The sequence below is a fragment of the Ambystoma mexicanum genome, chromosome 2p, assembly GCF_040938575.1.
Source record: "Ambystoma mexicanum isolate Mex_15411 chromosome 2p, UKY_AmexF1_1, whole genome shotgun sequence".
NCBI classification, from domain to species: Eukaryota; Metazoa; Chordata; class Amphibia; order Caudata; family Ambystomatidae; genus Ambystoma; species Ambystoma mexicanum.
This window is the reverse complement of record NC_090923.1, coordinates 474,082,651-474,106,596: the sequence shown is the minus strand read 5'-3', so window position 1 is coordinate 474,106,596 and position 23,946 is coordinate 474,082,651. Positions and strand designations below refer to the sequence as shown.

The 23,946-nt window shown below is 46.3% G+C and overlaps 1 protein-coding gene across 1 annotated transcript in view; it reads left to right on the top strand.

Annotated features, from left to right (window-relative positions):
- BRK1 (BRICK1 subunit of SCAR/WAVE actin nucleating complex) overlaps positions 1 to 11,518 on the top strand; it is a 63,194-nt gene extending 51,676 nt beyond the window's left edge. Inside the window, exon 3 of the mRNA XM_069643853.1 lies at positions 10,820 to 11,518. Coding sequence (XP_069499954.1) covers positions 10,820 to 10,846 — 27 coding nt within the window. The 3' untranslated portion in view covers positions 10,847 to 11,518. The remainder of the gene's footprint in view (positions 1 to 10,819) is intronic.
- Positions 11,519 to 23,946: the final 12,428 nt, after the last annotated feature.

Sequence of the window (23,946 nt, the reverse complement as noted above, 5' to 3'; positions counted from 1 at the left end):
GGTTGGTCCGAGGGGCAGTCTTCTAAGTTCTTTGAGGGCGCCTCATCCGTGGGGGCACAAGGCAAGGCTAAGAACCGCAAGTCTGAGTCCACTGGGTTCACCGCGGAAGCAGGTCCCTAGGTGGACAGGGCGCGATCGACGTCGCCCTCCGCCTCCGTTGCTAGCTGCAAATCCAGCTCCTCCTGAAGAGGAAATCGTCCAACCCGGCTAAACTGCGGGAGAAGCCTGAGAAACTATGGACAGAGGAGAAGAAGGCTGACCTGCCCAATCGGCACAGGATAAGACTTTGTCAATCGGCACAGGATAAGACTTTGTCAGGATAGAGTTGGTGGCGGCTGCTCTCATGACTTAGGGGGCTGACCCTGTGAAGGTAGCCCCCGCAGCACAGAAAGTAACCCTGCCCCCGAGGTGCGAAACCGCCACAGTGACTTTCGCAAAGTCTGTGGGCACGCCGGAAAAGGGAACACTGTCTCAGAACCTAGTTCCGGCCCCTCAGGGTGGAAAGGAGCAGTGTGGCAAGGAGGCCCCGGCTCAGCCCTCCCAGGTCTTGTCCCAAGCCATGGAGATCTTGTCCAGGGACGACTAGGACCTGGAGTCCTCACACACGGTGCACAAGGACGTGGAGGAGGAAGAGGGCGATGGCGCAGGGCCTAGTGTTCCGATCACGCCAGCTCAGCCGAGGGATGTCTCTCTGGACATCCTGTCGACCCTCACCACTCTGGTGTCGGAGATCCAGAAGAGGATATCACAGGGCCTGGTCCCAATGGTCCCTCAGACCCCCGATCAGCCACCAGCAAAGAAGAGGAAGCATTCGACGCTCCCATTTCAGCCTCCACATCCGCGTCGGCCCCCCAGTCCCCCAGTGGACCCAGATACGGGGACAGATACGGTCATGACAACGACAGTTGACAAGGATATCGTCACGGCGGGTCTCTGCAGCCTAGGGCATCCCCACTGGATGAGCTATTCCAGCGTGTGCCTGAAGAAAGCAGGAAGGAGGGTTTCTTGTATCGGAAGCCAAGAGTAAGACAATCATGGCAGTGCCCCTTTGGGAGGAGGGCCTGGTCCTCATGAAGAACCATTGCACGGCTACGGCCAAGCGGAATAGGCTGGAGAAGAAGTACTGGTGCCAGAATCTGCACCCACGTGCCTGAGGTCGCAACCATCACCGGATTCTGTGTTATTGGCGGCCGTGAGGAAACGGTCAGCTAACCCGTCCTCGTCTTCTGTCACAGTGGCGTTGGTTGGACATTGCCGACACGTAGATAATCTATTTAGGTTAGATAAAGAGAGAACCTATTTGGGAAAGTCATTGACTAGTCCCTACAGGCCATCAAGGTGGATGCTGAGATGGCTCGTTCCCTGGGCACCCTCCAGCAGCACCACTCTTCCTTTCGATCCTCCAGAGGAAAGTCAAACGGGTCCTCCCAAGGTTGCTCCTCATCGTACCATCAGCCTTCCAATCAACGACTCGGGAAGCCTACAGAGCCCATGCCCAGGCCTAAGGTGGTGGAGGATAGCGTCACCCACAGGACACTAGTGCCCAAGCAAGTTCCACGCCGGGACACCACCCGCGCACTGCAGTGGGAGGCCGGCTGGCGAAGTTCGTCAGAGAGCAGGAAATCACCACCGACAGATGGGTGCTGGATGCTCTCGCCCAGGGACATACAATGGAGTTTCAGCACAGGTGTCTGCAGATGCCTCCGATAGCCCGTTGGGAGCAGCACATACCTCACTCCTGCAGGAGGTATGGGCCATGCTGCAAAAAGGTGTGATGGAGGGAGTTCCCCAGTGACGGATTCTGTTCCAGATACTTCTTGGTCAGAAAGAAGGCTGGAGGCCCATTCTGGACCTTCAACGTCTAATACCTCAAGTCCCAAAAATTCAGGATGGTCACGTTCCAACATGTGCTCGGCCAACTGGAAAAAGGAGACTTCTTGATGTTACTGGACCTGGAGGACGCCTTCTTCCCCATTCACAGGAAACATTGAAAGTTTCTACGGTTCTTAATGCAGGGAGGGCACTACCAGTTCAAGTCCCTACCTTTCGGCTTGAAGTTGGCACCCAGTGTGTTCAGAAAGTGCCTAGCACCAGTGGCGGCCCATCCAGGGCATACCCGTACCTGGACTGGCTGCTACGCGCCCGCTCGCAGGAGCTGGTCCAAGGACCTAGAGACAACCATCCGGCTACTAACGAGTCTGTGATTTTTCCATCAACTATCCGAAGTCCTGCTTGACGCCAGCGCACAACGCGCTGTTCCTAGGCGTCGGCCTCAACACTTTCTTTCTTGGCGTTTAACTCGGAGGAGAGGATAGCACCGTTCTGGGGAAGGTGCAGCGGCTGTTGTTGACGAGGACGGCCATGGTGCGAACCATCAAGTAATTGCTGGGCATGTTATCCTACATCTACCTCGTCCGTCTCTGCAGGTTGCAGATGCGGCCCCTGCAGGAATTCCTGGACGCCCTCTGGATACAGGTGTCGGGAAGCTTCATGGACACTCAATGAAGAGTTCCGGCGGGCGATAGTATGGTGGGCGTCCGCTCCAACATCGCCCAAGGTATGGGATTCCAGAGCACACCATACTAGGAAACGGTCACCACAGACGTCTATCTAGAGGGATGGGGAGCGCACACTGGACGTCTGCATGCCAGAGGCCTGTGGTTGCCAGAGAAGGATCTTCATATCAATGTCCTGGAGCTACTGGCCGTGTTCTGGGCTCTCAAGTCGTTCCATCTGTCCCTGAAAGGCAAGGTGGGAAGTATCTTCAGACACCACCACCACCACGGGGGCACTCATTCCCGGTACTCTCCAAGGAGGCACAGGACTTGTGGCATTGGGGCGTCGGACAGGGGATGTTACTCGTCCTTCTGCACCTGGCGGTATTCGAGAACACCCTTGCAGACTCGCTCGGCAGGGAACTGCGCTCCTGCCACTGGTGGGGAGTTTCGTCAGGATTGGGTGGATCGCCTGTTTGCCGAGTGGGGTATGCCCCAGATCTGTTTGTGACGGTGGCGAGCTCCGAGTGCAAGAAGTTTGCCAGCAAGTTCCACCAGCCGAGGGGGTACGCGTTCTTGTTTCTGTACATGGCCCCTCAACCCCCACCTGTTCCATCTCATTCCATCTCCTGCTATGAGTCACCAACACACTCGGACGGTGTCCGTGCAAGATGATACTCCCCGCCCCAGCGTGGCCGAGGCACATTTGGTATCCAGACCTTCTCAGTCTCCCAGCGTCGCCCATGGCCAAGCGTCTGGTACTGCCAGATCTTCTTACCAGGGAAGGAGGTGCAATCCTGCACCAGGACCCAGGAACGCTGAACTGCAGGGTTTGGCTCCTGCAGCTCTAGAATTTTTGGTGGATACCAATTGTCTGCCGACTGCAGACAGGTTGTCGCCAAGGCCAGGGCATCGTCGACTTTGAAGTGCTAATGTCACAAGTGGAAGTGTTTCACTACGTGGTGCTGGTTGCAGAACATTACCCCGCTGAGGATCACGGCCCTGCAAATACTTCCTTACTTGCTCTTCTTGGCCGAAGCCGGCCAGTTAACCGCCAGATGCACCTGGATAGAAGCGTGTATTTCCCGCTACACCAGGTCTCCAGGCAGATCATCACTGTGGTCTTATCGACTCGTCAAGGGATTCCTCAAAGGACTTTTTTGATCTTTCCTGCCGGTGAAGGCTCCTGCCCTGGCGTGGGAACTCGACATGGTTCTGACGAGGCTCATGGGTTGGCGGTGGGGGGAGGTGGCGGGGGGGGACTTGGCACCTATGCATCAGCACCTCCAAGTTTCTCTCGTGGAAAACTGCTTTCATTGTGGCCATCCCCTCTGCCAGGAGGGTGGGTGAGATCCAGGCCCTATCATGCAAGTAACCATACATGACTTTCCACAAATCGAGGGTGGTGCTGCAGACGCACCCCTCTTTCATGCTAAAGGTTCCGTCAGAATTCCACCTCAACAAGCCTTTGGTGTTACCTGTTTTCTTTCCCGAAACCTTTGTCACCGGCTGAAGGGCCCTTGCACGTTGCTTGTGCCTTAGACGTGACGCGCACAAGAGTTTTCGTAAGACTTCACAACTGTTTGTGAACTTTATCCTGTGAACCATGGGAAGGCGTTGCATCATGCGTTGTCATTGGTTGGCGAACTGACTGCTGCCCGGCTGTCCGAGAGCCCACTCCATCAGAGTGATTGCTGCGATAACGGCATTCCTGTCTGACTGATGTGCCACTGCTTGACATCTGCAGGGCTGCTACATACAGGTCAGCGCACACCTTCACGAGGTTCTACTGCGTCAACAAGGATTCCAAGGAGGAGTCCAGAATCGGCCAAGCAATGCTACGTAACCTGTTAGCTTGAGGTGAGTCTGTTCCAGAGGTAAGAGTAATTCTGTTGAGCCTTGCCGCCTCCCCTGGTTGTATAATGTTGTACTGATATGTATTCGTTATTCATGAGCATGTGAATCCATGCCAGACCAATGCTGGAGAACAATAGTTCCAGTTAAGTAACTTGTTCCTTCCCCTTCCTACCAGGTAAGATACCTAGAAACTCAAACTGCATCCCCCCCCCCTGCCCCGGGCCCTTGTTACACACCCTTTCGCGACACGAATGCTTTCTCACGGACAGCTCACTGTGAGCGACAACGGACTAACACCAGAGCCGTATACCTGACATGTCCCAATACAATGGTCAGGCAATTACTGATCATTTCACACACCTGACTGCCATCGCGCTTCCCCAACAGATAAAAGGTGGAGCACGAAAGCACACTCTGAGCGAGGCCAACACTCGAGGAAACTGCAGTACCAAGATGGCAGTTTAATACGAGGAGAAAGAATGCGGGACTGGATAGGGTGGCTAGGAGGGAAGTGCCCTTGACCTTTAAAACCGTTACTTTCATGAGCCATGGAAAGTAAGAAACCTAAGACCAGGAACTAATGCTGATCAAACCTGCAGAGTGTGTTGGAGGTACCCGGGGCTCTCCTGCATCGATAACCGAGGCGGGGAGGAGTGCTTTCCTCGGTGGTACTGGCCTTTGCTTCTACAACAAAGCAGCGTCAATAAAGACAGCACAGCCAGTGAGTCAGAGAAACTGATACCAAACCAGCCTGTGTTTTGAACCAAGGTTGCAAGCTGCAACATTGTATGAAGATCTCTAAGGCGAGCAGTGCGTGAGACATATGTGACTAACGACGTGAATATAATTGGAAACCAAAGAAGTGATTGAACTTTGGGAGGCAAAGAAAAGATACTATAGACAGAGTGGTCCAACGCCACATGGGTGCTTTTTTCGAAAGTCTGTTAGGTATACAACTGATATGAACTGTGAGGAAAAGTGAATATTAATATCGAAGTGGTCCTGCAACGGGTCAAGCTAAACCCTGTGCACGTGCAAACGTCTTTGATGGTTTAATGTACACTGCAATGGGTCCGAGCCTGGTTGAGGAAGACTAATTGGGCAAGTGAAAGGGATCTGAGCCCGGCTGAGGGGCATATTGGGTGAACTGTGAGTCACCCGAGGGAATATTCTTTGAACAATGTAATAAGATGATCTGAGCCCAGAAGATTGGGATCCACTGTTGAACTGGTGTTTTTGAAAGGGATCTGAGACCAGCTGAGGGGGATCCAGGGTGAACACCGAAATTGAATACTTGTAAAAGGAAATAACTTTTGCATCTTGTTTTTGTACAGCAGGCCCTCTGCATCAAGAGACTTTTAAGAAGTAAAGAGACTTGGACGCAGAAGGTCCTGATGCCGATAATGGAACTGTATCATTGTGCCGCAGAAGCCAGAGTGTGTGCTTTGCCTGAGTAAACCGCCTGGCCCGTGCTGAAAACGTGGGGAAGGGAGGCCAACGGCCCGGACATCCTGATATATAATTTTGTGAACATTTCTTTCTTTTTCATGACCACTACCCCACACTGGTTGTAAATTAGCAGTAAGGATTGGCAATAGGTTTTTTAGTATAGGCCCTTTTATTTTGACAAGACTCCACTAGGACTGCATTATTATTATTTGATGGTCATAGCTTGCTCCTATCTGTAGATTTAGGTTTACCCTTTGCGAAAGTTCAATAAACACCCTTTAACTGTGGTCACACTGTTGATACTATGTCTTCCTTACAGTGGCCACCGTTCGTTTTGTCAAAAGCGATTTTGTTTTCAAGCCACAGCCAGCAGTGACTCTATTGAGTGTCTTTGTTGGATGTGTCTGGGAGTTAGTGGTTTCAGTTTCCATCATGCAATGGTTCTTCTTTTCATCTTTCCTTTGAGGATTTGGGAACTAAGACTTAATTCCCAGCATAAAATTGCTCTCTTCTTTTTTTCCACACCGGCTCAGAAGTTTTAACGTTTCTCACCTTAAATATCACTGCCCAATTTTCCTAGGTGTTTGGCCTGCAGGTCCAGCATTTAAAGATTCCCTCTCGTCTCTACCAGTATCGCTGCTCCCTGAGGTTCTGCCTTCACCCTAGCTTATCTACGCTGGTGTTCATCCTCACTCCATGGCTTTCTTACCAATGCAAATACATGCTCCTCACTCGCACCACGTCTCTGGTTATGTTCACACATCTCGTCCCTAGATTGTTTCAACGTGGTCACTGCAGTTGTTCTCCAGGTCTCTTCTGAGTTTTCAGGCCGCTTTGCATCTCAGCAGCATCTGGTGTAGGTGCCGGTCTCTCTGCATTGTTTATTGCTTCCGTTGTTGTCAATGGCCAGCGTTCAGTATCTCCTCCACTTGTTACATTCCCTGACTTCTCCATTGCCCTCAGAAGCCTGGAGTTATCGGTACTGCTCTGAGCTTCCCTCAGATTAGTTTCTCTTCCTTCTTTTCTTTTTAGTTGTGGCTCTACAGCGCCACCTATAAACCTAAACTATTTAATTGGAGTAAAGCTAGTAGAGAGATGGGTATGGGGGATATAAGGTTCAAGACACAGCTTGTAGTGTTATTTGATTACCCACTCATTGACTGTGCTACTTCCTATGTTTATTTCCACCAACTACCTGCCCCTCACCACCAAAACTACATCCTCCTGGGATCTCTTTACCAAACCTTGTGCTGTAAGCGCCTGCCAATGTAATTTCAAGTTAGTCTTCAGAGAGTTAATGGCATATAATTGCAGCTATAATCGCGCTACTGGTGTAATACGTTTCTTAACCAAGTGTGCCTTCAGTGGCTTTATTTATATGCAATATGTGTAGCTTTTACACTGAAGTCCTATAGGTATTAGATGGGATTTTGCCAGGCAGTACATTTGAAATGCCCTAGCTCTCACACCATTTTGCAGCAGTTACCATTTTATGACCAGGTAGCAGCAATATTGCTGGGCCTGGACAATGCCTGTTCTATTTCCACACAAAAGCCAAAACTGTTGGCTTCTGGCTCTTCTTTAACAGCTGTCTACTAATTGCAGGCTAAGCAATTACATTTAGCTGTTTCTGCTGTGTTTTATTTAAAAAAAAAAAAAACTGGCTACTCTCTCTCTGGTTTGTGATAGAACATCACCAATCACCACCCTTAAAGCACCTGTTTTTAAGGTTACCGCAGTTTGAAATTCAGAATAATGTGTACCAGTGGTTGACCCAACACTTCTATTCTATCAGGGTATTCCTATCTAGAAAAACCTTCATGGTAGGCTTGCTCATTCTTCTGGTGGTTGGCTTATTAGCATTCATGATAAAACAATGGCCCAAGTAGAGAACTGGCTAATGAACCTGTGAGGCCTAAAAATGACCCTTGATCTTTCCTTTTCTATGGTATTGTGGCTTTTTTATGGCGTGGACCTTGGTGACTTGCTGTTTGGTCACTCTATTTCTAGTATAATATTCCAAATTATCACTGTTGTACAGAAGATACATTTGGCTGGATTGGCATTGTGACCAGAATCTCTGTGGGAAGAACATGCATCTCTGGTGTTTCAAGTGTTCTTCCCAGGTGTAACTGTGCACAATATGGTCATCTAGGTATTCATCCGTGTGCTCTTCAGCAGGGATTTAAGGCCCGATGCATCATTCCTTGGATGGCTAGATGTTCCCTATGCACTTCCAACAGGAAGTACCACAACCTGAAAGCGACCTGTTTGACGGGGTGGGGACAGTGGCGCTTTTCTTTGTAATGGTGGTAAATTTGAACTGTCCCAGTTGCCCTCATGTGGGACAGAGGGTATATGCAGCTGTCTTGTACATCGAATTTGTATTCCTTTAGTTTATACAAAAACTCTGAACCTCATCCAGTTTGGACAAGGATGATGGGGAGGCCACTTGCCAAAGGATCTTTTGATTGCTTCCATCTTTCACATTTGTCAATTTTCCCTCCCTTTTGAATCGCAGCTCAGCGGGCATCAGGTAGGGAATTGAATCTTCGTTGCACTACCTTTTGTTTTTTCTTACCCATTGAGGACGTCTACTCTCTTCTGGGTGGTCTGAAAATAACTGTTTTAAGTCTTGCTGAAACTATTCTAATGCCTCTTGCCTGGGTGATGAGGACTTTGGGAATGTACATTTACCTTCCTTTTTGAGAAGTAAATCGATCCTCTGTGTTAGCCATATAAATGTGGATTTCATGTCCTTCGGTATTTAAAAAAAAAAAGAAAGAAAAAAAAAAGAAATGCTCATGCTTCTAGCCAGTTCACATGGTAGTATGATCCTTTTTCTGGCAATTGGACTGATATATTTGCTAATTCAAGTTCCTTAAACTTTCTGTCGCCATATGCTATGCCATGCCATGCCATGGAATGGAATGGAGGAATTAACTTGTTGCTGGTAGACTGTTTCAGGATCTGATCTCCTATCTTCAAGATGTGTAGGTGTGGCATTTTTATTGTTTTCATTTTCCCTTTTCCAGGGATCAGGAAAGTCTCTCATCCTTGCTTACGACTAGTCTCGTACCGCCCTGGGTATTTTGCACCAATTTGGCCACAAATGGGCTGGAACTGTATTTGTCTTTCCTCTCCGATCATGCAGTAAATGCTGTGTTTTTCTTCCATAGACTACATTTAACAGGGAACAATTGATGCCCGCTCTTAAGTATGGTCTGAGTACTTGAGTGGTGTTGGCACACAATGGAAATGCCTTTAGGTAACAAGTAGCCGAATATAAAATTAATAAGCATAATGCAACCAACCCTTGGATAGTTTGTGGTGTCTCATGATATCCATGGCTCTCACCTTCAAAGATATATCCATGATCAGCAATGATCTTTTTGCTTGTTGCTCGACTGATCAGACACGTCTAACTAACCACACCCTTTTAAAGCTGCTTTAGATTCCTGTACAATAGAATCTGCTCAAGGTACATGCTCTTGTGTTTGGGCATCCCCATAAAGAATACCTGTCAAATCCATGACTTTTTTGGACCGTTTTGGGGCTAGTACTTATGGTGTTTTGACCATCCTCTTTTGGATCTGTCTCTACTCCATTATAAAATACCTTTTCTGTCCATAAAAGAAACACTGATAAGTGGTTATTTGGATGAAGGCTTGTTTGAAGAAGTGATCCATTCTGTTGGGGCAGGGCTTAAGAGTTGCTGAAGTGAAAACCTCTAGCTCGTGGCTTGGTGGATCACAGGCTAGCAAGCACTTTCAAATATGACATATGAGTGGTGCAACGATAACTTCGTTGTACAAACTGGGGCACAGCATAGGGCAAAACAAATTTTGCTTCAAATTCAATACAATTTCTGGAAATTGTATCTGATAGTCAATCAATGGGTGCATGTTCATTCATCTTCAATATCTTTCATGTCTAAAAAAACATTTTTAGACATGAAAGATGGCTCTAACCCCAACCAGGTTCGCATTCCTTTGGTATGATGTGATTGCAACAACCATCATTTGGTCACTGTATTTTTTTAGTCGAATTGATCAAATAAAATGCATGCATGTATATGTGGATTTAGGGTTCATCTGAGTTTTGGTAGTGGAATACATAATTAAAAAAACTACCAATATTTTTATAAATGGTTAGTTAAATTAATGCAAATATATGGCTGTGCAAACAAAATTGCCAAAGTAGGAGAATTGAAAGAAGGGGCATGACTGAACCTGTATGCCTCTTTCCTGAGACCATTAGAGGAATCAAATTGATTCTTCCTTTCAGGTAGGCAGTGTGCCAGACTTTTACTACCTAAAAATAGGCAAACCATCTCCCTAAAAAATAAAAAGTGGGTTTAACGCACATGTAGGAGCTTATCCCCGCTTTCAACTATACAACTTGGCAAATATGTTCAGAAATGTGAAGGCAGCCGAGCAGCAGTACAGACAGAAGCTCCAATATTCCTGCCTGATCTAAAGAGGTAAAAATGTATCTTTGTATTTGAATGGATTAATAGGTGCGAAGAGGTATGGATTTAAAAGGAACTGTTTGAGTCCAAATATATTTTTACTTCCTTTAAAAGAATATCCCCTTTGGGAATGTCAATTCACTATTTGTATTACCTTTTTTAGAAAAAAAACTCCTTTTTACTCCATATTCGTAAAATACTGCCACTTAATTCTCATCTGACGCCCCGCTTCTGACCCTAGACATTCTTCTGTTTAGATGTTTCTTGAATCTGTTGCCAAAAGTCCATGCTCGACTATTGCCACTGGAAAAGAAACACGTTTGACTTTGTTAAAGCTTACATATAGCATTTCGTGGTTTGAAAAAGATGTTGGGATGGCAACTTTTTAAATTTTTTTTTTAAAGTAATCTTATTGTCTCCCATTAAAAGTCAGTAATCTGGGTATGGTTCAAGGAATGTTTTGCTTCCTCAGTAGTGTATAGGAATGTCTTTTTCTGTAATGAATGACATGTCAAAACACTGATTGTAACTGTTGTTTCTTGTGCAGGTTACCAAAGGTGAAACGCTTACATAAAACACTGAAGATTTGGAAAGACTGGGTGTTTAAAACCTTGACCAATGTGGAAAGCGAAAAAGAACATCATTGTTTCATCGTAACTTAATGCTGATGGGGGCTTTTCCTACTTTTATTGTTCTGAAAATGTAGCCCATGAAAAAGGATCTGTCTTCTTGAGTTTGTGGCTTGCAACTTTGTTTGAAATGGATGAAGATAGCACGTTTTGGAACAGATGTTGGATTTTATGTCACTGAAAAGTGACAGTGACCAAACACAAGTACTAGCCTTTTGTTTCACTTTTATCTTGTGCACGCAGAGCCCAGTCAGCACTTTCATGCACACTATACTTTCATTTTGTAGTTTTGAACATCGAAATATTGTCTTGCCACACACATGTATATTTGGCTCTGGGAGTGCTACAGTGTGCAGATGGAGGGTGCATACAGTAACTGCCTCTTGTCTGACTATCTCTCCCCACAACTGTGGTCTTATTACTCAATATAGACGTTTTGCTGCTAACCTCTATGTTGGATACATTTTGGCAGTATGTATTTTTTAACATTTTGAAAAAAGTTGATGAACCGTGTGCCAATTTACGGGGGTATTTTTCAAAGTGTCTTTCTTTAAATGTAATGATACATGTATTGTTTTAATTTGCTTCAACAATAAAACGAATTTTGTTCCTTTTGATTGGGTCTGGGCCAAGACAGTATCCAGATTCCTTCTCTGTAAAATATGCTGGATAGAATTTGCTGACTGGATGAAGTACCACTAAACCGTCTGTTTATTGTTAGGAAAAATGTGAATGTTCTGAAAGTACCCTTTTACGCAGTAAGTAGTTGACTTTTTGTGGTGGCTGCACACCTCTTCCTTTTGAAAGCACAAACAAGTATGTTTTGTGCATATGCTCTGGCACCTGCATAGTTTTCAATTATATTTTATTTTGTACTGCATAGCCCAGATCCTCGATTGACAACAGTGGAGTTTAGTACAGACATAACAATGAAATTTATGTAATCAAAGCAATGAGTAAAATAATTGTAAAAGAAAGCCTAATAGTTTAGGTAATAGTTATTCAGCGCCCTAAACGAGGAAAATCATTTAGTAAAGAACATCTAAGAAAGAGAAGATGAGTTGCACAATTGTTGTACATCTGCAGAAAATAACTGCTAGGGGAATGTCATGCTGGTGTTTACATCTGATAGCCATAGAGCTATTCTGACTTGAAGGAAAGTGAGTTGTTTAAAACACAAGTGGTAGGTTTTGTAGCTCTGCATAACGTGAATATAGATGTTAGTTGGGGGTTCTCCCCCACCCCCCATGTGGACCAACTAAAATGAGGTTGTATAAGATCACAATCGTTAGCTCAACCAGTACCCAGCAGAGCAATGTAAATCGGAGGAGGCGAGGCTTGGTAGTCGCCCACCCCCCCCCCCCCACCCGCAGGACTCGCTCAGAGTATTCTATGAATGGCAACCATATATTTCTCAACATTTAGGGCTGTAATTTTCCCAACCACTAAAATGTCCCATATTTTCACCAACCACATTGGAATCGGGGCCCTTCTGGATTTTCCCAATTATGAGCATTTGCCATTTTGGCTTCTCTTATCAGATGTTATCACAAAGGCTGCATGCCCATTCATGGGATAGGGCCCCCTCCCCATATCTCCAAGGAGATCCACCTGTGGATGCAATTGAAAGTTTATTTGAGTAATTCTTTTTTTTTATTTGATTAAACTTTTTTTTTTCCCACAGTTTTTACAAAAGAGGTAAAATATGTTCTAGCATTTGATCCTTTAGTGTCCTTTGTTATCCTTGCTATGATTTGCTTTCCTAAGTTGTTTTCAGATTGTTTCCTCTCTTGCCAAGTTTATGTTCTGAAAGAACTGTCCGACTGCTATTACTGTTTTGGTGTTGTCACCCGTCATCAAAATGTTCCACCAATAGTCTTCTTCCCTGCACTATCTGTTTTTAAGGAGGTGTCCCATGTGGGTCATTCTTTTAGAGGCCAGTTCAGGGCATAACAGTAGAAGGTGTCTCACTGTTTCGACTGTACCTGTTTTGTTGCAAAATCTACACAGGTTGTTAGAGACCTCTGATGAATAGAATTTCTTTAATGTGTAGAAGGTTCAACCTAGCCCTCAGGTATGTGCTTCTAATTTGCTTGCTGGGACCTTTTAACAAGTAGCTCATAGGCTCGTTTTGTTTTTGATGATTTTCCGGTAAGTCCAAAGCCAATTTGTATTTCGAGGCATCTTCTAGTGTTTGGATCCAATCCATTTCCTTGAATTTTTTGGAGGTTTTGTTTGGATTGCCTTCCAGTTCTTCCCAAGAGCTTCATATTTCATCAAGTGTTTCTGTGTTTCTTTGCTCCCAAGTAGAGAGAATGGTGTTGGTGCCTTTGTTTAGCTCTTTGTTTAGCACCTTAAAGATCTTCTCCAAGGATAATCTAATTTTCCGATGCAACATCCGGGTGTTCAGTTTGACTCTTCCCTTTAGTGTTAGGACGTTGATTTCTTTACGAATTGACGCCATTGGTGTTGATTGTGGGAGCGCCAAAAGTTTCCTCCAAAATAGACCTGCAGTTTCATCCAGATTCTCTCTGGTATCATAGGCATCGCCTCTGCACCGTAAGTAATTGCAGGCACTGCTTTTACTATGCAAAAATGTTTCATCCATGATTCGTGCTTGTGTCATCATAAGTTTTGTTTTTGCGATCATGGATTCCTGCATAGGGGTTTCGAAACGGTTTGAATTGATCGTGACTCCCAGGTATCTGAATGATTTTATTTTTCCCAGTCTTTCTCGTGCCAAAGACCATTTCGATTATTCTTTTCGTGTTGTTGTTTTTTCCAATGTCATTATTTTTGTTTTTGCTGAGTTAAGAATCAGATCGTTAGCCTGGAGATATTCTGAGAGTGAGTTGAGTTTGCGTTGTAGACCTATGGCAGTTTGGTCCAGTATTAGAATGTCGTCAGCATAGAGTAGTCTCCAATGTTCGGTGGAAATGTTCTAACTGTGAGGTCCCAGTTTTGGTAATCTCCAATAAATGCGTTGTACGGGGGCCAATGGGCACCCTTGCTTCACCCCTCTGTAGGTGCTGATTTCCTCTGAAAGTTGACCCAGGCCATTAAGTCTAATGACCCAGGCCATTAAGTCTAACCCTCATAGAGGTTCCAGAGTACAGCTCGATAATTGGATTCAGGATTGATGGAGGACACTTCCAGGTCGTCAATTTACTCCAGAGTCTATCTCTGTTGACTGTGTCAAAGGCCTGAGAGAGATCTATGAATGCCAGATGTATCTTTGGACGTCCCTCTAAAACCTTTGCTTTGAGTATATTTAATAGCATTATGTTGGCCATTGTACCAATGTTTTTTTACAAAGCCTGTATGGAAATCGTTGTGAGCTTCAGAGGTAACTGCCCATATCTTGAATTTATCCAAAAGGAAGGCGCCGAATAGTTTCCCAATAGTGTCCAGTAAGGCGATTGGTTGATAGTTTGATGGATTCCCTTTGTCGCCTTTCTTGAAAATTGGGACAACGTTTGCTGTTTTCCAAGATTTCGGGATAGAGCAGGTGTCAGCGCATTGTTGGAATATTCGTGCTATTAGGGGTCCCCATGATTCTGTGTTGCTTTTTAGGTCTGCATTGGAGATACCATCTGGTCCGGGAGTTGTTCAGTTTCCGGATTTTCTCACAGATTTCCGTTTCGTCACAGTCTATGTCCCATCGATCTTTATGGGCCCGTGGAAGTTCGTAAGTGTTGCCCTTTAGGGGGGCAAACATGTTTGAGAAGAAAGAGATCCAATGCTTCTCTCCAATTGAGTTAGCCAAAGCATCCTAGAAGTTGTTTCCTTTTGGGTCATTCAGAGCCCAGAAAGCTTTGGCTTGCTTCCCACTTAGAGTCCTTAGCATGTTCTCCTAATCCTCTTGGTATAGTATGGCACGATGGGATTTAACCCAATTTTTGTAAGATTTTTTTTGCGGATGTTGCTGCCTCTGCTGTTTGTAGTGAAGGGCAAGATTTTGCTTTACGCAGAATTCTTCTCATTTCTCTTCTTTTTTCCACCAGTTGCTTGTTAATCGTGTGTTGTGGATTTTTTTGTGAACGCTTGAGGTTTTCTTTGTTGTTGATAAGAGATCAGTAGGGGGTAATAATCAGATGTTAATGACCCCACTGATTTGCTGATTGATCTTTCGTAGTTCTTTGTAATTGCTCTTATTGCCTCACTGGTAAGTTTTAGTCTTGTCCCTGCACCATTGATATCAATTGACGGAGTCATATTCTTTTTTTTTTTCTCCGGTTTTGGTTCTGGGGCTGACCATGTAGCCTTCAAAAGGTTGTGGTCACTGTTTTTTGTTTTTATCACTTCGAATGCAGTTGTCTTTGAGAACACATTTCTGGATACGTATCTATGGTCCAAGAAGGCTTTGAGGGTTCCTTGCTCCCAAGTAGGGATGGGGTTGAGTGTAGGAGAAGTCAGATAATGGAGGTTAAGAAGGTCAAGTTCGTCCATAAATGTCTCCCAACTCTTGCCTCTCTGATCAGATTCTCAGATTGTTGGAAGTACTTGAGTTACCGATCCAAGATTTGTCACCCCTTTTTTTGTATTCTGGCCAATGTTTGCTAGGGTCAGGTTTAGGTCCCCGCAAATTATGATGTGATCGATGGCCATCGTGTTTAACCAAGTCTCTATCATTTGTCCAATGTTTGCCAGCAGAGTTGCTTCATTCAGAGCTTTTGGATTCCAATATATGTTTATCACTAAGTATGATGTAGACTTGTCCAGGTTTTTGCCTGCTGCAGGCGGCTGCCCGGAAACCAAAGAAGCTAAGATGAAGGAGCTGCTAAGCAGTGTTTTTTTTTAGTTGTAGACCACTGCAGGCTCTGACAGCTGTCAAGAGCCCTGAGCTGGGCCTGCCTGTTATGCCTTGTATTGCTGGTGAAAAATCAATTTCGAAACAGTCAATGGTTGGCTTCTTGAGGAGCCACGTCTCCTGTAAGCAGAGAAGATCGAATGATCCCAAGTTCACGTTGGATTTGGATATCAGGTGGGTGAAGCCTCTTGTGTTCCACAAGCCCATTATAAGATTGGTTGGAGTGTGGAGTGATCTTCTAGGATCTTCGTCTTCTCCTATTGCGGTTGTTCGTGGCTATCCTCTTTATTCTATTGAAAGTCTTTCCGGGATCCAGGCCCATCTGGTTTTTTCGTTGTCTTTGCAGGGATGTCGCGAGTAATTGAGAAATTCAGTTGTTCTCCTTCTAGGGGGGTCTTGATCGGTTGTTGACTTCCGATTCGGCAGAGTACCCTTTGGTAAACGTTCTGGATCCATATTGCTTAGTTTTTTGTTGTGTCGGGTCTTCGGGTTGTTTGCAGGGCTTTTGTGCCATTGTTGAGATCTGGATGTTTTATCTGGTGAGTCGAGTCTGTCCTTGTAGCTGGTAACTCTTCTCTCATCCCTAACAGATTCCTTTCCTTAATGGATGCCAAGTGGCCACCTTTCATCAGTGTCCCATGTTCTGGTTTCAGGATGAATTTTATGAGATGTATAATGTGGGACTTGGTGACACGTAGGACCGTCCGAGTGACTCTCGAGCGGCCTCCTTTCATCTGAGTCGTGTGCTCTAACTCCTAAGTATGTTTTAAGGGGTTTGTAGTGTGATGCTCGATCTTGCGGAGCTTTCTGTCTTATCGGTGGGAACGTGTTCCTTGCTTGGTATGTGATCTCTCACTTTTGATCCTTGGCGAGAGTTCTCCTTACCACTGCTTATTTCTTCCAGGTAGTAACCTAGGTCTCTAAGGGCTCTGGACTCGGCCTTGAGCTTCCTTTCTCGTGCTTGATGAAGATATGTGAATGTATACACTGTCTATGGAGTGAGGACTCGAAAATTCAATGACATCAAGATGGTCTAATGGTATTGATCTGAGAGACGAAACTTGATGAAGTAGGTCCATTATTACAGATCTATTTAGAACCTGGTTGCTCTTTGATTTGTAACTAGGTTGCAAGAAAAAAGAGCGGGTGTCGGTTGTTCTATTGAGTCTCGTTAGACGAGTACGTTTCCATTCTCTTTCAGAATACTTTGGCAGCGACGTCCCGTTAATTTCTCTTTTTTGATAATGGTCCCTGGATTCTCTTGCGTGATAGCTCTGGATTTCCACCTGTTTGGAGTGTGATTGTTTTTCTGGTTGTTAGGTTCGTCCCGTTTTTTGATGCTAGAAGCGTGTCTTTGTTTTGACCAAGGGGAGGTCTTTCGTTTTGAGTCATCAACCACGTAGGATGGTGTAGTTTTAGGCTCTAGGAGTCTGATTTTTTTTTTTTTTAGGAGGTGTGTCATTATTCTGTTTCCGATCGAAGGAGACAGTTTTTCTTTTAGATTGGCAGTTATCAGGTTTTGGGTCTTTGTCTAGCCATTGAGAAGAGTTCCAGGGCGTTTTGCATTAGATCGCTTTCAGTTGGAGAGAGAGATCTGTTGCTATTCAATTTGACGTGGTTGTTTTGAGTTGCGTTCTGTTTCAATGATTTCGTAGAAATTTTTATGTACTTTTGTTTAGTTGAAAGTGAAGATTTTTGCGCGGCCTTGACATGGTCTGTTGCCAATTTGGTCTTTGGCTTTGTGGCTAGTGCTGAAGATGTGGATGGAACATCAGCAGAAACTCTGAGCTCTAGGTCTTTATCATTAATTATGCAGCCGTTGGCTGCATTTGTCTTGCTCGGTGGCAGTGTTAAGAAGTTGAGAGTGGTTTGATTTCCATGGGTTTGGGCTTCGTGGATTTTGTTTGTCGACTCTGATGTGAGGCTTAGCAGAGAAAGACTTGAGTTCCACTTGTCCGGCGTCACGGTCGTTCGGGAACTCTTGGCTGATACAGCCAGACAGGAGTTGCTTTTTGTGTCAGTGGTTCCTGCTTTGAAGTGAAATGTTTTCTCTGGTGGGAATTCGACTTGGGATTGTACAGACTTTGTTTCCAGGTGTTGTTGGTCCCTTGTTTGAGTGCTGACTTCTTTGGTGGTGTTTTTGTTTTCTATTTTTGAAGTAATGAATCCTTCTAAAAAGGTTAATTGTGTCTGTGCAGAAGCTGCCAATGTTACTTGGTCCTTTACAGAGTCGTTGAGTGATTCGTACAGTTTAGTGAACGGAGCTAGGGCTATAGTGATAGCTGACATTATCACCAGTAGATCCGGTTTTTTGTTTGGTGTTTCTTTACCAGAATCTCCCATGATTTCACTTTGTCTCCTGTTCTTTGGTGATGTACTTGGCGTGGGATGATTCGCAGTTTGAACTTCTTGCACGCGATTGGTCATTGGCGTTTTGGGCAGTGTCAAATGTTCCTGGTGTGGGATAACCTGCGTAAGTTTTGAGGGCAAAGGTTGCGTTGTAGGTCTCTCAAATTTTGAGTTTGATGGGTCCAGTTTCTTGAGTGTTGGACAAGGGTTTAGTGTCTTGCTTGATAGAGCTGTTGGTTCTAGCACCCCGTCATGTAGCAGATTTTCATTAGGCGTATTCAGCTTATTAAGGCTGTGCATTGGTGCAGGGTACTTTGAAAAGTTTCCTGGAGTGTTAAGTTCCGAGTCCATTGATGCTGGAGGCTTCCCAAAATGCCATCTTTTGTTAGTAAGTAGTTGAGGGCTCGAAGCATTTGGGTTGGGAGAGTTTATGTTGAAGTCTAGGCTCATTGGAATGGCGGGGGAGTCAGTTTGATTGTTTTCTTCTAGAGTCCCTTCCGGAAGTTCTGCATCAGAAATCTCACTTTTCCCTGTAAAGACCTTTTTTCCTTGTTTACTGAAAAATGTATCAAGGGTGCCCACTGATGGCTTCTGGGCCTCTTTATTCCGATTTGCTGGGGCAGACTGCAAGTTATTTGTTGGTTGTCTGCACGTAAGAGGTTTAGTTTTGCCTGGTTTTGTTCTTTCTTCCTTCGTAGGCAGGTGTTTGGCCTTCGTTGGGATTAGTTTTTAGGTGATGTTTTGTTAGTTTTGAATGAAGGGTCCTTCTCAATGGCCCCCGATGGTGCTGCCTTTAAGGTTGTTAAACGGGGTGTTGTATCGTGGTTTATAGAGCTGTCACTTTCTGAATCCTCAATTGTTGAGTAAGAGCAATCTCCTGACCAAACAATCTCCAGGTTTCCCATATTGGGTGGGGGACTGGATAAGTCCTCCCTGGCTACCACCGGATTGATTTCAATGTCATTTTGTATTTTGTTTCCCCCGTAACTAGAGGGGTCGTTGTTGCTCAATTTTATGGAATCACTGGCTGTGTTAATTGTAGGTATGGTGGGATATGTAGAGTTCCCCACCGAGTCTGTAGACGTAGCAGGATCTGGCAAGGAGTTTTCTCCATCCGATTCGGGGAGAGGCGCTCCTGTGCCTGCTCCCGTCAAGCCGAGCTGTGCTGGTGAGCTCCCTCCCCCACTCTGTCTGTTGCTTCCGGGCCAGGAGGGCTGTGCGGAGGCAGACCGCCCTCGAGGTGGAGCTCCTCACCACAGACGGCCCCTTCCTCGAGAGGAGCCCCACCCGCGTCCGCTGCGGGCGACCGAGAATGCGAGGCGCGCCCCGTGGGAGAGTCCTGAGCACTCGGCTGAACGCTGTCCAGGAGAGGTCGAACCAAAGCTCCCAGATCAGACGGTGAGTGTGGGTTTGTCAGGGTAGCCGAGCGATCCTTGTTGCGATTGCGTTCACAGGTCGCTGCGGCTGGCGGAGGCGCCGACACTCCCAGGCCCGCCATTAAGGTAGAGTCAGCCTGCGTGTTTGAGGCTGCCTCTGCAGTCGCCATACCCGGCTCCTTATCTCCCAGCTGTCGAGCCGATGCTCCCAGACCAGCAGGGGGGATGGAGGGGAGCCGGGGGTGTTCACGCCGTCTGGGCTCCCTCCTGTTCCTCTGTTCTTGGGGGTCGAGTCGATGCTCCCAGACCTGCCAGAGCTTGTGGGGGAGCCTGGAGTGTCGGATCCTTGTGGGTGATGGCAGCTCCTTGTCCCGGTGTTGTTGAAGGTCGAGCTGGCACTCCCATACCTGCCAGGGGGTGAAGGGAAGCCCGGGAAGGCTTAGCTGTCCCGGCGTTGTCCTTCCGCCGCATCGCCCCTAGTTGGTGGGAAGATATTCCCAGATCTCCGAAAAGGAGAGGCGCGACTTGCGGCCGCGGGGTCACAGGGAGCTGAGTATCCTCTGCTTTTGGTCCCTCTGTTGGTCGAGCCGATACTCCCAGGCTTCCTTGCCTTTGGGGATTTGGCAGAAGTTTGTTGAGGGGGGATGAGTGGTCTTGCGACTTGTAGTTTCTTGCTTCTTGAAAGGTTTTTGTGGGGGCTGCGGTGCTCCAGCCCGCTGTCTTCGCTGCGGGTTCTCTGGCTTCTTAGCCAGTGCACCTCCTCTTCAGGAGCGGGAGTGGCACGGTTCATGTTGCCAGTATCAGTGCTGGAGTCGTAAGGGCACTCACGGCGGTCCTGGCTCGGACTGCCTTGACTCTGCAGCCTTGACTCCGCGGCCCGATGGGTGTTTTATGGACACACCTTCACTAGGAAACAGGAAACGGCACTGTAGAAAGACTGCCACGGACTGCCTTGACTCTGCAGCCTTGACTCCGCCAGTAATATTTATGATTCGAGCTGAGACCTCCATCAAAAGTGTTTGGCCTTTCCACAATTCCAGAGAAGGTGTAGAAGGGATCCTACTTCTGAACAACCCCTCCAGCAATTTGGGATTTTATGTAATTTCTGCCATTTCCCAATAGCCTATTTTCACCAGACATCTGGAGCCTGCATGATTGCGTGCCCGATATGATTCCAGGCCTCATCACGAATTTCCTCTACCAACTCCTCCTCCCACTTCTTCATATATGTCACCATCAGTCTGGTGGATCACACTTGTCACGCCTTGAAACACTTGTGTATGGGCATGCTATAAAAAAATAATCATATCTAGCAATTTGTATAGGGTTGAAATCTTCACTTTCTGTATTTCAGACCGTATCGTTATTTCCAATGCAGTGTGGTCTCTGCCTCCTGTAGCCTTGGTGTTTGGGTGAGAGGTCCAATGCCTTGATTGCATGTATTGAAATTGTTCCCTTTTGTTCACAAGGAACTTAATCTTCAGTTCAAATGTTAGGGACGTCCCTCCCATATATATGTCCCCCATATGTTTCAGACCCCCACCCTCTCCAGCTGCTGAATTGTACCTTATCCTTGCCTGGAAGAAAATCTGGATTATTCCAAACTGGGGTGAGGACCAACTCTTATGGCCAAAATGTCTCACGTTTCTGTGTCTCGGAGCGTTTCCCGAACAGATCGCCAATAATGACATTTTAACATTTGACTTTAAGACCTATAGAATTGAAGCAGGGCACTGCAGGTATCAACAATGAGGGCATGGAAGAACATGCAAATCTTGAAATGTACAAGGCAATGACATTTTAACTAGACTTAAAACATCAAAGATGGAAATGTCAAGAATACACCAGATCTAACCAATGAAGGACTATAAGATGTGTTATTTACAAACCGCCTTGAAAGTTGGGTGAAAACCTTTATATATCCTCCAGACGTCTACCACCTACAATAATTGATCAAGCGCAATGGCATTCCTATAGTCGATCCTGGAGGGAGCCATGGCATTATCTTTGTCTGGATAAGGTATCGGATTAAAGTCTCTCCCCCTCCCCTTCCCCCCCCCAACCCCCAATCACGCTGGGGGAGGAATAATTGTTTTGATAAATTGTTCCTGCCCGCCGTTGGGTGTGTAAAAAAAAAACCAAACGTATACTTCCACTCAACATTGAGCCCTTCCCAAAAATGTATCTACCCTGCGGATCAGTCCTAACTTTAACATCAATAATCGGAACTGCCCCTTCAATTAACATAGCATTTCCACGCTAGATGCAGAAAAATCCTCTGGTGTACCGTTTATTAGTTGACATTCATCTGCTTTCAGTAGGTGTATTTCTTGTAAGCACACTATCCCAACAAATAAATCTATCGGCCTCTGCAAAATCGACCTCTTAAGTGGCGAGTTCAGACCCTGCACATTCCACATGAACACCCGGATCTCGTTCATACTCCTAGCATTATTAATACCAGACATTCTTTGTGGTTTTCCTTTCTTTTGCCTTTCCCCTTATCGTACCCAAAGAGATGTGTACATGTCTCATCATAGTCCTTAATGGCAATTGTTTTTCAGTGGCAGTGAAGTAATAAACTAACGTTTCAACCTGTTTGTGCCCCTCCAGTACCCACGCTAATGACCCCCCCCCCCCCCACGCCATTAAAAAAAAAAAAGGTAGGAGTCCCATCCAATACGGACTACCCAACATGGACGAAACTGGAACCCAGCCCTTATTAGCATTCCAGGAGTGCAGCTAGGGATTGCAGTAAGGTTATAACACCACTAAGATAAAAACCCCAGGCCTCTGCCGTCTTCCCCCTCCTCCAACCCAATTAACACCTAGCAAGGGAAATCAATGGCAGCGCATAAGCAAGAATATCTCTTCACCAAGGGTCTTCTGGACTTCCCACATGAGACCAAGAAGCGGAAGAACCTGTTGGTCGTTGCTGGGCTTCCTCTCATCTCCTCCCCACCATTCTCATCCCACCCCACCCTCTGGGTTGAGCAGCTGCTCCCCTTCTTTCATAGACTTTGAGCCCAGTTTACTCCATTAGCTGTGAAAAGTGAAGCAGTAGGGAATCCCCATCTATACACAATCTTCGTTTCATTGGCCGTAGGGCCTTCCGCTTGGCCCAGGTAGCTGCAGCAAGGTGAATGTTCAAGGAAATCTTGACATCCCAGAAGTGAACCGCATCTTTTTCCCTTGCCACCTTCATGATCTGTTACTTGATGTTATAGAAGTGTACCCTGGCTCGAACATCTGGTGGACCCCTCTGCTGGATCTGAGCCCTGGAGCGAGTACAATGGACCATATTTTACTCCATATCCACTTCATCTGGCAGTTTAAGGAGATGTTGAAAAAGCTCCTTAAAAAAGTTGTGAAGTTCCCCTGCAGAGACTGCTACCGGAATTCCTCTAATGTGAACATTGTGTCTAGAACAGTTCTCTGCATCCTCCTGCTTCTTGTCTAGGACCTTGCATCGTGCCTCCAGAACCTCCATCATACGCACCCATTCACTGATCTGGTACGATTCTTCGGACCGCTGTCTCAATTTCCTCCACTCTATTTTCTGCTTCATCCATGCATCTGTCATCTTCTGTGAGAGTTCTGCGGTCCCCTTTTGGATCATCTTCCTTTTAATCTCTGAAAGGAGTTCCTGTAGATCACTGTTAGTGGCTGCCTGGGCTTGTGCGCCAGGAGGGGATGCGCTCGCATGGACCATCACATGATCCACCTTTTTGGGTTTATCGACATTATGCTGGAGAAGGGACACAATGTCCGTTTGGTGTCTTGGCCATGACAACACTCCTCACAAGCTACTTCAGCTCCTGATATGCATTTGGCAGGGGGTATAGCACAGGCCTGAAATGTTCAAGTGCTCATCAACAAAGCCTGCAACTTATTCAAATCTAAATTAGCGACCCCACCAGCCCCCCCTTGGCTCCAGCCCTAACAACCACTGATTAAGGCTATCGTCTCCCTCTCCCCTCTGGCAACTCCAGAAATGCTAGTAGAACATGGCAGGGGAACCATGAGGAGGATCAGCAGACACTTGGCACATAGCTGAGATCTAACAGGAGGCTGAGCTTTCCGCTGCTGGCACTGTGAGCCCGAAGATGACTTTCCAACACCCACTCTGCTTCATTTGGAAGTGCATATTGTTGTGGCGGTGGGCCTGTGAGCCCCTCCTGTCCCAACACACGCTGCTCCTTGCCGTTAGGTCAGAAAGTATGTAGAGGACACTCCAAAAACGTCATAAGAATGGGGAGATCTGATACGAACTCGGCTTGGAGAGAACCCCAGAGGTTCCTATTTATGCCTGCGTGGGGTGGTGCCAAAAGCTGCATCCTGGGCCCAATAGCCCATACGTGTCGGGGGGGGGGGGTATTACAGAGCCATCCTCCTTGCCTAAGCTCCAAGCCAACCCTCCCAGCCCTCGATACTATCTTATCCCTCGACTGTCATAAATACTTAGCTGGGAATTTCTCCTGCAATGTCAAAGGATGATGACTTGAACCTA